The sequence below is a fragment of the Argiope bruennichi genome, chromosome 5 (assembly GCF_947563725.1).
Source record: "Argiope bruennichi chromosome 5, qqArgBrue1.1, whole genome shotgun sequence".
Taxonomy (NCBI): domain Eukaryota; kingdom Metazoa; phylum Arthropoda; class Arachnida; order Araneae; family Araneidae; genus Argiope; species Argiope bruennichi.
This window is the reverse complement of record NC_079155.1, coordinates 119,166,278-119,182,845: the sequence shown is the minus strand read 5'-3', so window position 1 is coordinate 119,182,845 and position 16,568 is coordinate 119,166,278. Positions and strand designations below refer to the sequence as shown.

General features: G+C 28.9%; 1 protein-coding gene across 1 annotated transcript in view; it reads right to left on the bottom strand.

Moving 5' to 3' along the window:
• The window catches only part of LOC129968582 (protein qui-1-like), a 239,599-nt gene that overhangs the window by 14,006 nt on the left and 209,025 nt on the right, over positions 1-16,568 (bottom strand). The window contains exons 15-21 of the mRNA XM_056082613.1: positions 16,165-16,280; positions 15,323-15,440; positions 12,086-12,346; positions 6,693-6,816; positions 4,213-4,400; positions 2,602-2,948; positions 1,058-1,235 (exon numbers count right to left, since the gene is read on the bottom strand). Coding sequence (XP_055938588.1) covers positions 1,058-1,235; positions 2,602-2,948; positions 4,213-4,400; positions 6,693-6,816; positions 12,086-12,346; positions 15,323-15,440; positions 16,165-16,280 — 1,332 coding nt within the window. The remainder of the gene's footprint in view (positions 1-1,057; positions 1,236-2,601; positions 2,949-4,212; positions 4,401-6,692; positions 6,817-12,085; positions 12,347-15,322; positions 15,441-16,164; positions 16,281-16,568) is intronic.

The window sequence follows — 16,568 nt, the reverse complement described above, 5'->3', positions numbered from 1 at the left end:
TATAGTTAGTTAAAAAATTTAAAAATGTTCTCCTATTCGTGCTTGCAAAGCTGTGTATATTTTATTTCTAAGCCGATTTTTATTACTCGCTGCTCCTGATTACCGCAAATTATTTATTTCGTTATATTTTATTTCGAATGCAATGTATAAAGCAATGAAATCGGTTCTTTGAAATTTTTTATAATTTAAAGAAGATTTAATAAATTGTAAATACAAAAAACTCTCAAGATTCTGGAACTTTCCTGTGCACGAAATCTGTATTAAAGTTTTTTTCTTCTTTTAAAAAATATATCTCATTTTACAGTATCAGTTTGCAATTTCAAAATTCGCATCGTTAAATTCAAATTCGTTTGTCATTTTTTCAACGTTTCAAAGATTCTCACACCTGAAATTTATTATTACATATTTTATTCTCTTCTTCTATATACATTGTGGAAGGTAAGGAAAAAAGTTCATAAAAACTTACAATTTTTTTAAAGCACTTTTCCCTACTCAGTAAAGCTTTTAATGAGGTCTGGGACTAAACACATTGTGGAAAAGAGAAATGTTTATTTTTTTTACAATAAAAAATATCACAGATAAAACTCTCTATCAGAATATGTGTTTCAAAATTATATAAATGACAGAATAAGAGACGACTACTCGGTTGATTAAGCAAATCATGCAATGAGTAGGAAGAAATAACGAATATTGAACGACGATCTACGAATGTTGAACGATGATCTACGAAGGTTGAATGTTGAACGACGAATGTTGTTGAACGGATGTTATTGATGACGATCTACATATATCAAACTGAGCTGATTCTATAAAACGGAAATTTGAATAAAAGTGTTCATATACTGAAAATATGTATATTGATGTGTGTGTGCTCCATCCAGGCAGCTAATATCAAATTCTGGCCAATTGCACTTTCGTATCATTATTATTTACAAATTTTTCAAGTTCTTACTGAGCTTCTGGTTAGGAGTTTTGTAAATTTAAAATTGTCTATGAATGGATATTTCGAAAAGTCAGTATATGTTTTTCATAAATCCGCAGAATCGAAATAGATTACCGGAAACTGCAAGGGTACCATCTTTCGATATCGTCGTACACATGATGGGCTCACGATGGCTGTCCAGCCTTTTCACCTTCTGCTTCTTATGGATATTTTCTTTCTTCGGGAGCGTGAAATTCCAGACAACAACTTTATTGCCACCTGCTGTTACGAGAAAGGTGTCATTGGGTTGAACCTGTGAAGAAGAATATTATTTTAACGCAATAATAATAATGTCAATAATAACTATAATTTCATTCAAAAATAAATGCGTAAATGAGCATCATTATAAGAGGCGGGGTTTTTAATCTCTGACTGACATCATTTGAACTAATTTGCTTACTTTAGCACAAGAACCAATTTCAACATCAGCCCGACTAAACAGCTACAGAATGCTATGAACATGTCAAGCTATTTTATAATCTTTGTGCGTATTAAAATTCTTCCACGAAATATTAACCTTTGACGAATTTAATGATTAGTATTTTTACTGAGTCTATTATGTCATCCTTGGAGAGTTAGTAGGCGATAAATCCCTGGCATGCTCTTAATAATATCCAAAAATCGAATTTGTACTTTAGACGAGTTTTCCCCAACGGATTGAAATAAAACTTTGACCGAAAACTACGCTTGTAGTCACAAAAATCAAATACCAAATTTGATATATTGTGTTTTTGAGCTATCGCGTTTACAAGTTTCTGAAAGTAAAGTTAACTGACGGTCAATCCTTTGTTAAATTTGGTTCAAAATTTGATAGGTGTCTAAACTATAGATGTTAATTCTGTATATAAAATTTTATCTATCTAGCTCTTTTCATTTTGTAGTCATCGTGTTAAATTATATTCGAATAACAGGGCAGACTTAGTTCCTCTGAGTGGATTTTGCTCAAAATTGGATAGAAATTTACAAATTTGTATTAAGACCGTATACCAAATTCTATCCATCTAGGTGAAAGCTATTTTTGAGTTATCGTTGTCACAGGCAGACACACATTTTCGAAAAATGTGTTTTTAGAAATCAGAGAGGTTCAAACTGTAAAGATTCGTCAAAATTTCGTGTTCGAATTTTTTGACGATTATAATGATGAAATACATATTATATATATATATATATATATGTGTCATACATATACATAAAGTACTTAATATATACTTTGTATATATTATGTATACGAGAAAGTAAAAAAGCTTTAAATGTCACTAAACCATTCAGATTGAGTGTTGAAATTTGGAATATTCCCTCTGAGAAAACGTTGTACCGAAAGTCAAGCCCCCGCAATGATGTTTTGTATATATTTAAAGCAACTAAAATATCTGCGGATACAAGAAAATTCTCAGTAAAATTCATCTAGGTAAATAAATGCATATATATTTGCGATAAATAATAATAATCGTTTGCATTTACAATAAATGCATAAATATTTGCGATAAATAATAATAATCGTTTGCATTTACAATAAATGCATAAATATTTACGATAAATAATAATAATCGTTTGCATTTGCAATTACATTAATTATTCAGAATTATACACAGTTCTCTGCTGGGGGTGGTCGACATTACCTGCACACTACAGATTGCTTCTGTGTGTCCACTGATAGTTGCAATGAGAGATGAAGCGAAATGAATATCGAACACATAACACTTCCCGTCAGCACACCCCACCACGCATCTGCAGTTATCGTGACCGAAGCAAACAGCTGTCAGTTCGGATGAAATGCTCTGGATGACATGCGCTTCGGAGCCAGTGGTCAGCGATCGGACGTGCAGGGATTGGTCATCGCATCCAATGACCAGGAAACTGTTGTCGCGGCTAATGTCCATCTTGCAGACAGCTGATGGTAGGGTTATGGTGTTGTAGAGCGTGAAGTCTTCGAGGCTCCAGACGCATACAGTTTTGTCGCTCGAACCTGAAACAATATCAAGAAATTTACCGATGCTTAGATTTTTGGGTATTTAAGGTAACTCTTACGGAATACTTTTATTTAAGTAAAAAATGTTGTTTAACCCTCTTTCTCGGATTAATTAGGAATCTTTTAAATATTCCATGCAATTTGGTAGATGATGTATTTATAATTTTGATAACAATAACTGGAATTATTGACAAGTGTTGCATATAAAGAAATATTAAGAATGATTTGAGCTTATGCTAGACAAGTGAAAACTGATGTATGGTTAAATATCAGATTGTTTTAATTATGCTTTAAAACAATATATTTTTTTTACAACGTTAGGAAAACTTTGTAAACTTAATAAAAAATAAAGACTCGAGTAGTTGATATCAGTATCCAGCAAATTTTCAGACTTGAATTTGTTTTGTGACAAAATTTAATTCGATACATTCATTTTCTTAAAAAGACACCCAAAAATTATTTTAGTTACGCAAATATTAAATAGATGTCAGAAGATAAAATATCTTCCGAATTCTTTGAACTATAATTATTTTCATTTAAATGTAAATAATATGATTTAATGCTAGTAATAATAATTAATATCAAAAATTTATATTTTGAAAATTATTTAGTTATGAATTTGTTCAATTAATTCGTGAACCACACTGTATTAAACACAATAGATATTAAAGATATGTTTCTCGATGAATTATTACCCGAATATTTAAAATAAAGGCTAATTGAAACAAAAGTAGTAGTAATAGAAATTTATTCATTTTATAAAAACAGTAAAAATACAAAGAATAAACAACAAATTAAATTTTTGTATTTATTCATGTTATTTAAAAATTGAAAGGCAATATTTCAATCGCATTTTTCATAGTTTCAATATACTGTTACAAGTAGGTTGAATAACTGTTTCAAAGTATAGTTTATATATACCATCATAAATATTTCAATAAAATAATCATTTTAAAACTTATTTCTACATATTATAATAAATAATTCAACAAAATACTTATTTCTAAGCTTAGTTTATGTCAAAAATAAAATATTCCAACAAAATACTTGTTTAAAAGCTCAGTTCCTGTCGTAAATAAAATATTTCAACGAAATATTTATTTCAAAGCTTAGTTTATGTCACAAATAAAATATTTCAACAAAATACTTATTAATACTTTTGTAATAATTTTGATATTATAATATTATTACAAAATAAGAAAGCGAGCTCTAATCAAATCACGTAAAAATCATATAAACAGCAATGAGAAATATTACGCACCCGTAACGAATACGTCATCATCCCAATGGACCGCAATGCAGCTAATAAGACCCCTATGTTTATCTAAACGTTGTATTACTTGACCAGTATCCAAACTGGCTACTATGACGACACCAATTTCTGATCCACTAAGTACGTGCGATTCTGAATGGGTGGAGGTGACACACAAGATACTGGTTATATGATTACTAAAAGTAAACAAGGATTTTATTAAAAAAAATATATATGCTTTCGAAGATTATTGTATTCCTATTTTACAACTTTGGAAACTTATGTATGTGCTTTCTGTGCATCATACATTGCATATATTTCCTTTATTCACTCTCTCTCTCTTTCTCTCACACGCACACGCACGCACACACACACACACATACACACTAATCATAGGTAAATAAATTATAAAAATTCTAACAATTTCATGAAATCTGGGACCAGATACTATCGAAAAATTTTCCAACTGGGCACCGCTTCTCCTAAGGTAGGCCCTGCTGCAAAACATGCGAATTCAAGCATATTCTTTATAGAGTCAAAGTTAAAGAGCAATGCATCTAGCATTTCTGGTTAGATTAAAAGTCTAAAAAATGTTTGGATACTTTTAATCAGATATTGAGTATGCAAATAATATAAAGGTGAATCATTTTTGAGATTGCATGTAAGAATAAGTACTAAACACCTATCTAATAATTAATAATCGTTTTTGTTCAATATTGGTTTTATGATAATAAAATCCATCGTACACTTTTAGCATAATTAAGTTCGTTTTAATTATCGGTCACAAATTAATTATAATCGGAATTTCCTTTTTACCGTAAAGTGAATTAACTAATATTAAGCTTTTATAGTAAAGGTCAGAGGCTATTAAAACAATAATTAAATTGATGTCATTCTAAATTTTAAGAGCCAGAGTTATGAAATGCTAATGAAAAGTAAACTAATTAAAAAGATAATCACAAATATGCTCTGTTATTCTTCTTCGTAATTTTAAAATTTAGAGGAGAGTATGTGAAATCGGGGATTGAAAAAGAACCTATTATAACATATTGAATATTCCTGAAATATAAGAAATTATTAAAAAGTTAATGAAATAAAGCATGAATTTTTAACCTGAATCATAAATTTTTTTAGCAGATGCTATTAACATAAATTCAAATATTTTTTTCAAAGTTAAGAGAATATATTACTTTAAGATATAAAAAAATTATATTTATACAGCTATAATGTAATATAATCAAATTCCTCTAACTTCTGATACATGCTTAACATATCCATGCTATATAAATGATTACATTATAGTGGATTTCAAAGTTTTATCGTTAAAATTTTTTTTGTAATGAAATTTGATTTATAGTGCATAAATGTTGGCAAAATATTAACACATTTTAATTTTAAATGGAAAGTTAATATTTTTTTAAATTAAAAAAAATTTCCATTTTTTTTTTAAATTCACATAGAGCCTCAATTGCTCGTGAAAGTAGATACAACAGTTTCGCGAACAATTGAGTTTACTTCCTAGTTTTTATTAAATAATATACAAAATTGATTTTTTGTATTCCATTATTAAGAAACTACAAGGCTTATTGTTTGCAAGCATATGAATTTTATAAAATTCAATTTTTATTACTCGTATCGTTTCTCTTAAACAATTATTAAATTTTATACATTGGATACAAATGTATTAAACATTACAGGGTTTTTATATACAAATCGATTAGCAAATGATATACTTATTTATAAAGGAAGAAATAATTTGATTGGCTGTTGAAAGGTTTGGTTTGATTAGTTGTAATGTGATTGGTTATTTTAAAGATTTCTTGAATATTTCAGAGATACTTATCTATTTCTTTCAAAATTTGAACATTTATAATTAAACACGTTGTATTAATCACTTATCTCTACGCTGGGCATAGTAGAGTTAATTACATGTGCACTGAAATAATAAGTAGGAGCAAAAAAAAAAAAAAAAAAAAAAAAAAAAAAAAAAAAAACTCTAGATAACATTTGATAATTAAAACATGACATATTATTCTGAAAAAAAAATCGTGGACATGGTTCCAATGAATATTTGTTGATCTTTATAAATTGTAAAAGAGGAAAAACACAGCTAAGTTGCTTTCCATATTCCTAGTTTCAAAGCAGTGAAATATTATAAACATTTTTGTGATAATTATTTTTTATTTCATGACATCATTTGGTTGGAACTATATTATATAATATTATACAAAGCTGTTTGCAATTTCTTCATATGTGAAAAAAGATAAAGCTTTCGTGAATTTGAATCAAGGATTAACACCTGGACTGCCACGTGACTCACTTGTGATTCATACCTGCTATCTAATTAGGTAACCTCTTCTCTATTTAAATTAAAAGACAGCAAAGAAAGCGCTATCTAATTAGATAGATGGTGCCAATATTAGGTGTGAGTCGTGGCAGTGCACGGGTTAAAATGAATTTGTGATAAAATATACAGACTTGATAATAACCTCATACGATGTTTTATTTGGCCAGAATCTATGTTCCACACGAGAACATCGGTATCTTCAGAGCCGCTAATCAACCAACGACCAGATGAAGTGACATGGAGGCAAGTGATGGGGGCTTTATGTCCTGCAATAAAAAATGTATTATTTGCCATAATTAGTAATAATTGAAATAAAAATTAAATATTTATCTTTTTAAATCCCTGTATTAATTAAATGTCTCATGTATATACTCCTATATATGCATCCTCCGAACTGGTTTTTAGAGTGAATGATAATTCCATTTAAGACATGACTCTGTGATGTTTTCTTTGGTAATCTCTGTGAATTTATGAAAACTAGAATCATCATTTGTATGCCATTATGCAATTAGAAACCATTTCCAAAAAATACTCAGTCTGAAATAAATTTTTCATACAGAAAGAATTTATTTTACTATATATATATTCAAATTTAATCATTTCATTGGAAAGTTTGTTATGTAACTGAGTTCTTTGTTTTAATTTTCTCAAGAAAATCCTACTCTTAACAAAATTTTTAGTGTCTGTTATGCCATTAGTTTCATTGGTTTTTTATTATTTTAAAGAAAATCAAATTCTTAATACAATTTTAAATGACAAAAACTATGTCTACGAATCAGTAGATAGTTCTTTATTGCAAAACTGCCTCCATAAACCAGTGTTTACCTGAAGAAATTTTGACATTAGAATTAGAATGTGATTAAGGCTTTTTACACATCCAGAAAATTTGTGTGTTCAACTATAAAGAACAATCCAATTGTATATTATTCTACTATTAAATCCCGTAAAAAATTAATTTTTTTTGAAGCTAGAGGAGTGAAAATGTTTGTATTTTGCAAAATGCATGTATTACTATTTCTAATGAACTGGAAAATAAATGGGGCAAAATTGGAAAATTAAAGATTTTCTTCTCTCTAAAAAGGAAGCAGTCTAAACAAAATCACATCTTTGAAAATCTATTGAACTGAAGCAAGGAAATGTTTTTAAGAGTTGAACAATTCTTAACATGTAATTACTTACTTCTGCAATTTTTTTCCTCCACAGAAATTATTTTTCGCAGTGCATAAAAACTTAATTATTAAAATTTTTTTACTAAAAATGTGAAAAAAAAAAGAAACAGAGGATTCAGTTTCACATTACATGCTTTTCTAACATGTATTTAAGTTTTCTATCTAGCCTGAGTTAATATTTAAAAATAAAAACACCAGACAAGCGACGCGGTCATCGCCTAAAGACAGAATTAATTGATCGATCCGTTTTGTAAAAGCAAATACTTTTCTTAAAGAAAACCCTAAAAATAAAACAACCAGTGAATGAAAAAAGAAGGAATTTGAGGAATTCAAATTACACTGCATTAAATAACTCCTTTTTTAAAAAGACATTTTGAAAAGAATCGCGCAAAGAAAGAAGAAGCTGCATCTATCACTCCTGATTAAGAAAAATAATTAAAATCTTCCCATTTTTCAAGGATGTTTTTCGGAAACTTCTCGAGTGAGACGTTAAAGTGTTTCTTTAGAAAAACCATGTTGGAAGTTTTGGAAGAAAAATCGAATCTCCAAGAATTAAATTTAATTTTACGAAATCTTGATGAATGTTCTAAAATGAATGAACAAGTAACACAACTAGAAAATTTTAAAACTAACCTAAGACTATAATATATTCTTGAAAATGTATTTTTTAATTAAGTAAGTTATTATAAAATCTTTTACAAAGCTATTAAAATATTCATTACGTTCTGGCAGATTTTCTTTTAACTGAAAGATTTTAATGAATTATTTTTCCAACTTTTTACTCTTTTCTTGTTTCTTTATATTTCACAACTATCAGAAAATAATACAATCTGATATAGTTTATTTTAAATCCTGAATAAATTTTTTTGCCTTTTTCTACAAATATTTACGTAGAAAAATTGATAATAACAACAATACAAGCAAGAAAAGTCGCTTGAAGTAAATCAAATATGTGCGACATGTTGCTGCGGGTACAGAAAAATATGAAATTTTTGCACTGTGAAAACATATTAGCTGGAGTGGTCCCCGAAAAAAATGTCTGATAAATTCCTTAATAAAGGTGTTATGCCCTTTTCTATCCCGGATTAAAATTATAGTTCGTGAATGCTACGAGTGCTCAAATTTTTATTTCCAGTGTCCCACATATGAAAGTTATGTGCTTTGTAGTACAGTAAAGAAAACCGGTATTTGTATACTAATTGCATAGCAATAGTTATGAAAGATCGATGTTTGAGGTGAGTTTAGCGTTCGGTGATATTTTTGGCGATAAATCCTAAATAATCAGAAAATTGACGTGCATTTTAAACGCTTCTTTCCGTTGTCTTGAAAAAAAATTTGAAATAAAATTACAATTTCAGTCACAAATTCAGATACCAAATTTCATTTTTATAAATTATCACGTTTTTGTGATATTGCACTAATATGCGTGCGAAAGTATAAGCCAGACGATGGTCAATACGTTGTATTTAAATTTGATTTTAGATGTTTAACCTGCGTACCAAATTTTATTTATCTTGTTTTTTTTTTTTTTTTTTTTTTTTCCTCTCTTTTCTAATTATCACCTTCACTTGATTTCGGGCACACAAACTTTATATGAATGCATTTTGTTGAAATTTCGAAAGAAATATACATATTTGGCTTTGAAGGCATACATAAAATTTTTTTCAGTCTATTCCAAAGCGTTTTTGAGTAATACTTCTCACGGCAGACGTAATTCTAAAAATGTGTTTTTTGGACTCAAAGACCTCGGAAATGTGAAGATCTATCAAAATTTCGTGTTCGAAGTTTTTTAACGATTACAGGACACTCTTTGTATACGAGAAAACGAAAAAAGAAAATGATATTCATGTAGTTCACTCCATAATATCAATAAAATATTCAAAACACAGTTTATGAGATGTGAATCGGTTTCATTATTCAATCATTTTCAAACTTTATCAAAATAATTGATATTTAAGCGAGTTCGCAAATTGTACAGACTAAGTCTATGGCAAAGGATACCGACGTGCTCTGATTGGTTTAAGCCTTGGCATATTTTTGGCAATGTTTTGCACTCATAATAGTGTAGTTTTCGCTTATTTGGCTCAAACCTTGTACCTTTCATTAGTTTTATGGAAGATACGAGTCAAAATATCAACACGATCTAATTTTTATTAATATAATTGTTTTCACTAAATATTACTAGTAATACTACCAATACTAATTATTAATAATAATAATAAATATTACTAATAATACTAGTAATACAAGTAACTGATGTTGTTTATTAACAGAAGTATAAAAACTAAATGAAAGTAATTACTCAACATATGATGCAGCAATTTATTAATTCTTATTTTTCTATGATTTTCGTGCCTTTATTAGATAATTTATGCAGCCATTGAAATTAGTTGCTGAACGTTTGTTACTTTCCCATCAGCTACATATGGGGAGTGATTACTTAATGCCCAAAACATATAAATATGTAAGCTTTAACGGAATATGTGATTTCGTAGCTAATTTTTTTTAGTTATATCAAAATAATCTTAAGAAGAAACACACACAAAAAATATTTTTAATAAATTGTAATTTTTATATTTCCTGAATTTAGGTTTCAGGATTTGATCTTTTCTGCTGTTTATGTGTTCCGGATTAATATTACATGTAAGCCGTAAAAAATAGGGGGGGGGGATAAAAACCCAAATTTTATTTATTTTTATAAAAATATATTTCGGTATGGCATCTTTTTGGCAAAACATTGCCAAAAAGATGCTAAGGCTTAAACCAATCAGAGCACGTCGGTATCCTTTCCCATAGACTTAGTCTGTACAATTTGCGAACTCGCGATATTTAAAGTTTTATTTCAGTTGTATTTTTGTTGCCCTATTTATGAATGAAAAGATGTTGTATAATACTATAAAAATTGCCGCTATTTCTGAAAAAGAAGCACATTGTACATTGTGGGGTGCGAAGCTATCAGTTGAGCTATGTTTAGTAGGGTTAATATTCGGTTCGTACATTAAGAAAAGGCAGAGTCTATCTATCTATCTATAAAACGTTTATATGCACGTAAAATCTGATCAAATAATTTAATCGTCATTAGACAACAGTTCACACTTTTGGGTTATTTAGATACTTGCTTCGGCGGAAAATCTATGACAATATTTTTTTTTTGCAGTTACGAAAAAATGAATTTAAGTGGAGAAGTTTTAATTATAAATGGGAATCGTCGGAAACGGAAAGTTAGAGCAAATGAAAGCATTGAAGAATCATTTATAAGAAGAATCTTTTTAATAAACTAAATAAATATGTAATCCTTTTTTTTATTTTTGTAAAAGGACAAAGTTTCCAAACTACAAAAGCATAAATGCGGGACTATGACAGGACTCTTTTTTTTTTTTGCCTGGCACGTTTCTGGGGAAAAGAAGAAAATTAAAGCGGAATATTTACATGAAATATTGCCACTTCGGGATATCTGTTAAATTCATCGGAAATGTTGATAGACCACTTTGGTGATCAAAATTGGCAAAACTGGTAGGGGGACAAGCTTCTAGGAAACCTAACATGTCTCTTGAGGAAATTTAAATATTTGATTTCAAATTAAAGTGCATAATTTTGGTTTTTAAGCCTTTTAATATTGCATATTTTTGCTTTGCATAAATACCTCTTTGCAACTAGAAAATTTTTATTTTGGAAGTGATGATTTAGTTTTTTTACTAATTGACGAACAATTAATGTTCACGCTTTATGCAATTTAAAATAATTCAAATTTACTTTTAGTATTGAATGTATGTATAATTTCTTATTATTAGTAGATATGCATATCTATATGAGTGAGCGAAGCGAGTTGGTATCATGTCATAATCCCAAAAGCACCACAGTGTGATTCTTGGGAGTTGGTGAACGAGAGCAGGACGGGTGACTCTTGAGTACTTGTTAACCTAAAATGGCCTTATTAACCTATTTTGACGGAAATAAATGTAGTAGAAGTTTAACTTTATATTTCAATATTTGAATTTTAGGAATATATATTTCATAATATTTTAGAAACTTTCTTTCTGACGTAAATTGTTCGGAAAGCATTCAATTTTAATTTTGGTGATTTATTGAGTTTCCATGCTCCGGTACCATAAAGATGTACTGCTACGACTATAGCATTAAACACATGTAATTTGAGTTTATTACTTTGAATTTTTCCAGAATCTATGCATTATGCCTGGCTATTCTAAGATTTCCTGATCCAATCAGATGCGTTTTATTCACTTCTTAAACTAGCGAATATACGTTATGACAATTTCTAAGAATATTTTATCGCCATGGAAAGACATACATCTTATATCTGAACTGATAAACTCTAATAATTTCAGAAATTCAATTTATAACCTACCTTTAAAAGTTCGCACAAGATTTTTGGATGGCAAATGAAACATATTTATTTCCTTTTGATCTGAAGCGCACATCACGTGCTGACTGTCAGGTGTCGTAACACTGTGCGTGATTGTGTGCGGTACCGTCATGGCAGTCACCTGAGGTGGAAGGCTGAGTGTTAACCACGAATTGATTGGGACGAGCCGCGGCTGAGTAGATTTATTGCAAAATTTCAAAGCACTGGCGACAAGACTCTTCACTGGAGTAGAATCAGAAACATCTGCAAAAGAATATAAATTGAAATGATAATCATTAACATGTATTTGATTAATTAAAGATGAGTATTTGCTGATCATTTTATGATAAAATTAGAAGAATTTGATTCAGTTCTAATAATAACTAGTTTTAAATCTATGCGAAAGTTATTTAGGAAAGGACTTTGTAATTTTGAGTAATATTGAAACCGGGGAAACTATTTGATCATTGATAAATTTAGCGAGTACTTTTAGTCATATATGTAATGGAATTGGACTCTGAACCCACAATTGTGCCTAGTTCACGGTGACCTTAAAAGAATAAATATAATTTAATTCTTATTTTTGCTTCCATTATGATTAAACTCTTAATCTAAATTAGATATAGTAGTACATATGATAAGTATGTCTTTTCATGTAGGAAATACTTCCAATCTAAATGAAATAACTATGTTTCTGTCCGAATTTTAACTATCCGATTTGTCTTTTTTAAATTACGAAAAGAACCAAGTATAACTATTTAAAATTCGATTCCAATAATTGTCCATGTATCCTTTAACGTATATTAGTGCAACAATGATGCTTTTTTAATTGCAAAATTTCACATCTCCACATGTTTCTAAATGAAAAAAATGAAATTAGAGTCGATATATACGGCTTTCTACTCTCTTCGACAGTTTATTTGCATTTCTATAAAAGAAAAGAGAGAGAGAGAAAGAGCAATGCTACTTATGTAAACATAGAAAATATGAGAATAAATGAAGAGATAGAAACTCATCCCAATATTTTATTTTGCCCAATACAAATAGAAACTGTTTTCCCAATACAAAAAGATAGTTTGATAGGAAAGTTGAAGAAAAAAAAAAAGAAATTTTGAAAAATAGTTGAAAAGAAATGACCACCTGCCTTCAGCTACAGTATTTTTTTAAGTGTCAAAAACATAATGCACCGCAGCTTTATTTAATTATTAAGTTCAATATTAGATCAAGTTTTCAAACATTTAGAAATAAATAAATGATGGATCTCTAGATTTTTTATGTTGGATATTAATTTTAGATATGAAAGAATGTCAAATGAAGATGAAAGAGGGAGTAAGCAATAAAATCAAACGGCAAGATATATTTTATTCTGTGATGAGTCAGAAATGAAATAAATTTTTTTTCCTTTCAGTTCATCATTAGAAATTCTAAGACATCTAATGATCTTTTTGTGATATTCAGCTGTATCGTAAGAGTTTTTTTACTGTTTAATTACATTCTTTTGACTATATATAAAAATGCCTTTTTATAAATTTTTATTCAGCAAAGAAACAAAAAACAGATGATTTTTAAAGCCGTGATATTTTATTAGGTCTTTAGAGTTTAATCCACAAGACTGATTTTCTTCATTTAATAGCTATTTGAAAAATTCAGATGATATAGAAAATGTATTGAAAAATTAATACATTTTTTTCAAATTAAAATTGAAAAAAGGCAATGCGAGAAAAAAAATCATTTTTACTTATGTCAATTTGTGTCATCTAGACATTAATTACATAGATGAATATTTCAATTCTTAATTTACTTTAAATTCTTTTGTAAAAGACATTGTTGCAATCAAAAAATGGATCGCTATACATATAACCTTGTTATTCTCCAAAGAATTATTACTTTTTAAACGTTTCGCTCATTTCCGCATGCTTATTATAAGTTATTATATTATTATTATATAATATTATATAATTATAATAAGATTTCTTATTATAATTGTACGCGAAACAAAAATTTAGAAACTTTAACTTTTACTCCCTTAACTTGGCAATTCCGGTATCGAATAAAACTTTAAAAAAATGTTAACAGATAATATATCCAGATAATATCTTTAAAATATTCTACTGATTGCTAAAATGCTAAACTACAAAGTGCACTACAAAAAAAGACATGATAAATTTTATTTGAATTTGAATTTTTAAATAATTATGTATTTATTTCCTTTTATGAAACTAAAAAATATGTTTCTGTAGTACATTTAGTATATGTAAATGTGAAAACTATATAATCTAAATGCAGAGTTCTTCCGGTAATTCATAAAATTTGGGAGCACTATAAAATGAATATGATGCAATAAGAAAATGAAGCATTTGATTTTCTTTTGATTAAGCAAGAGCGTTTGAAAAGCAAACGCTAGATCAGAGAAAGTTATTCGTTTATGAAATAAGGTAAAGTACCAATTTCTTTTCATATGTTCCTTTCCCGATCGTGACAGTGTGACCCTGCTATTTTTTAATTCTTACAATAGCCTTTTAAATAATTTACCAGAGTATCAAGGAACAATAAGACATCTTATGGCTGGTGCAGCACAGATGGCAGAGGACAAACACTTGGAAAATATTAAAATTGATTAACAGACAATGGAATTCCCTACAACAGATTGGCATTGTACAAAGAAGAGGAGGGCAAAGCTGTCCATTTGTTATAATAGTCCAAGATGTCGCTGTTTGGCTTTCTTTGCAAGGTGGAACAAGTATAACAATACAGCAGAATAACGTGAATAGTTTCTTGCTGCCTGTAGACGATGAAATCGCACCTAGAGTACATTAAAGTAGAGAGTCGGTTAAGCAGTGTGCGACCATATGATGGCGACAAATGGGGGTTTGCTACAATAACTCTATATGTTGCTACATGGCTTTCTTTGACAGCCACGTAAGTAGTGGTAGGAACAGGTATAGGAAAGAATTGTGGTGGGAACAAATAGAACAATACAGCAAAATTGCGTGGGCAGATCCTTGCTACCGTTAAACAATAGATTCACACCAGATTATATGAATGTAGAAAGTCTGCATGATTGACGACATTGGTGTAATCCGTTATCTGTTCTTATTTAACAATAAAAATATGAAATGTTCTTTTTTATCGCTTCATATTAATTTTGAACTCTCATTTAAATTTTGTACCCAATGTAGATTTCTAATTTATAAATTACAAACATAAACATATTACTTAAAAGAAATACATGACATATACCAGTAAAAGGCTTAAGCCAGTTTAGAAGCTCCGTTGCGAGTTGGGCGGGATCTTGGCTTAGAACATCTACTGCCTGCTTCGTTACTGCGGATAACAGTTCTACCTCCCAATCCAACATCTAAATAGAGAAAATTTCATCACAAAAAGAAGATACTTTCTTTAAAAAAATTCTTTATCATTGATTTTACAAGTTAAATTAAAATTTATATAAAAGCAAATATAACATAAGTTTATTCTCTGCATTTTCATTTAATTCATCGTCAACAATGATATAAAATCTTAAAACTAGACTCCATGTAAAATCATATGTGGTGGATGAAAAAAAAATGGAAATACTATCCATAAAATATCTATGAGGTTTGTGAAAGGTATTGTATAAATGACCCAGATATGGTACAAATGTTTATTGTCATAACGTACATTTATTATGAAAACATTGGATATGTTAGTTTTTTGTTAGCAACATGTTATAAAGCAATAATTATTATGGTTTTTTATATTGTAATACAACATCTTGGAACTTGCAGAGTTTGAAAGAGGGCCAATTTTTAAGCACTCTTCTAATTGGAACATCGTTAGTTAAAATGGCTAATATTGTGAACGGTTTTGGAATTACAATATAAAAAATAATTTCATACTCTACAATAGGAGAAAGGTTTGACTTTGGAGATCTTAAGAAGAGAACGTCGAATGTTAAAGTGAATTATGATTTTCAATAAGAAGACGACCACTGCAAAGTGATAGGAGAACCCATTGAGCGTCTGCACATTCCCATTTTAACAAAAATATTTATTTCATTAGAAATTTGAGTATTTACAATTGTTTTGATATAAGGAACTTACATGACATTTAACTAGTTCCAACAGGCTTCTTATGTAACTTACAGAGGCCCCACTCACGGCGCATTGGAGGAAATCGAAATTGCAAATAACTTGTTCTTTTAATTTCTTTCGGTCACCTGCAAGAAAAATAAGAATAATTTTCATGAAATTATTAATGGTGAGTCATTATGGCTCATTTATCTAATGTGAGCCTAATTAGAAGATAACGTAGCTATGTCTTATGTAAAAAAAAGAAATCCACACACAGCAAAATGACATTTTAATGCAACTGATGGAACTTATATTGACATACTACATTTCTCTTATAATAATCATATATAATAAAAAAAACAGTTTTAAAGCCAATATAGTTGATCTATACAAATGCTTTGCTTAAAAAAACAATGTTTTGGCAAATTATTCGG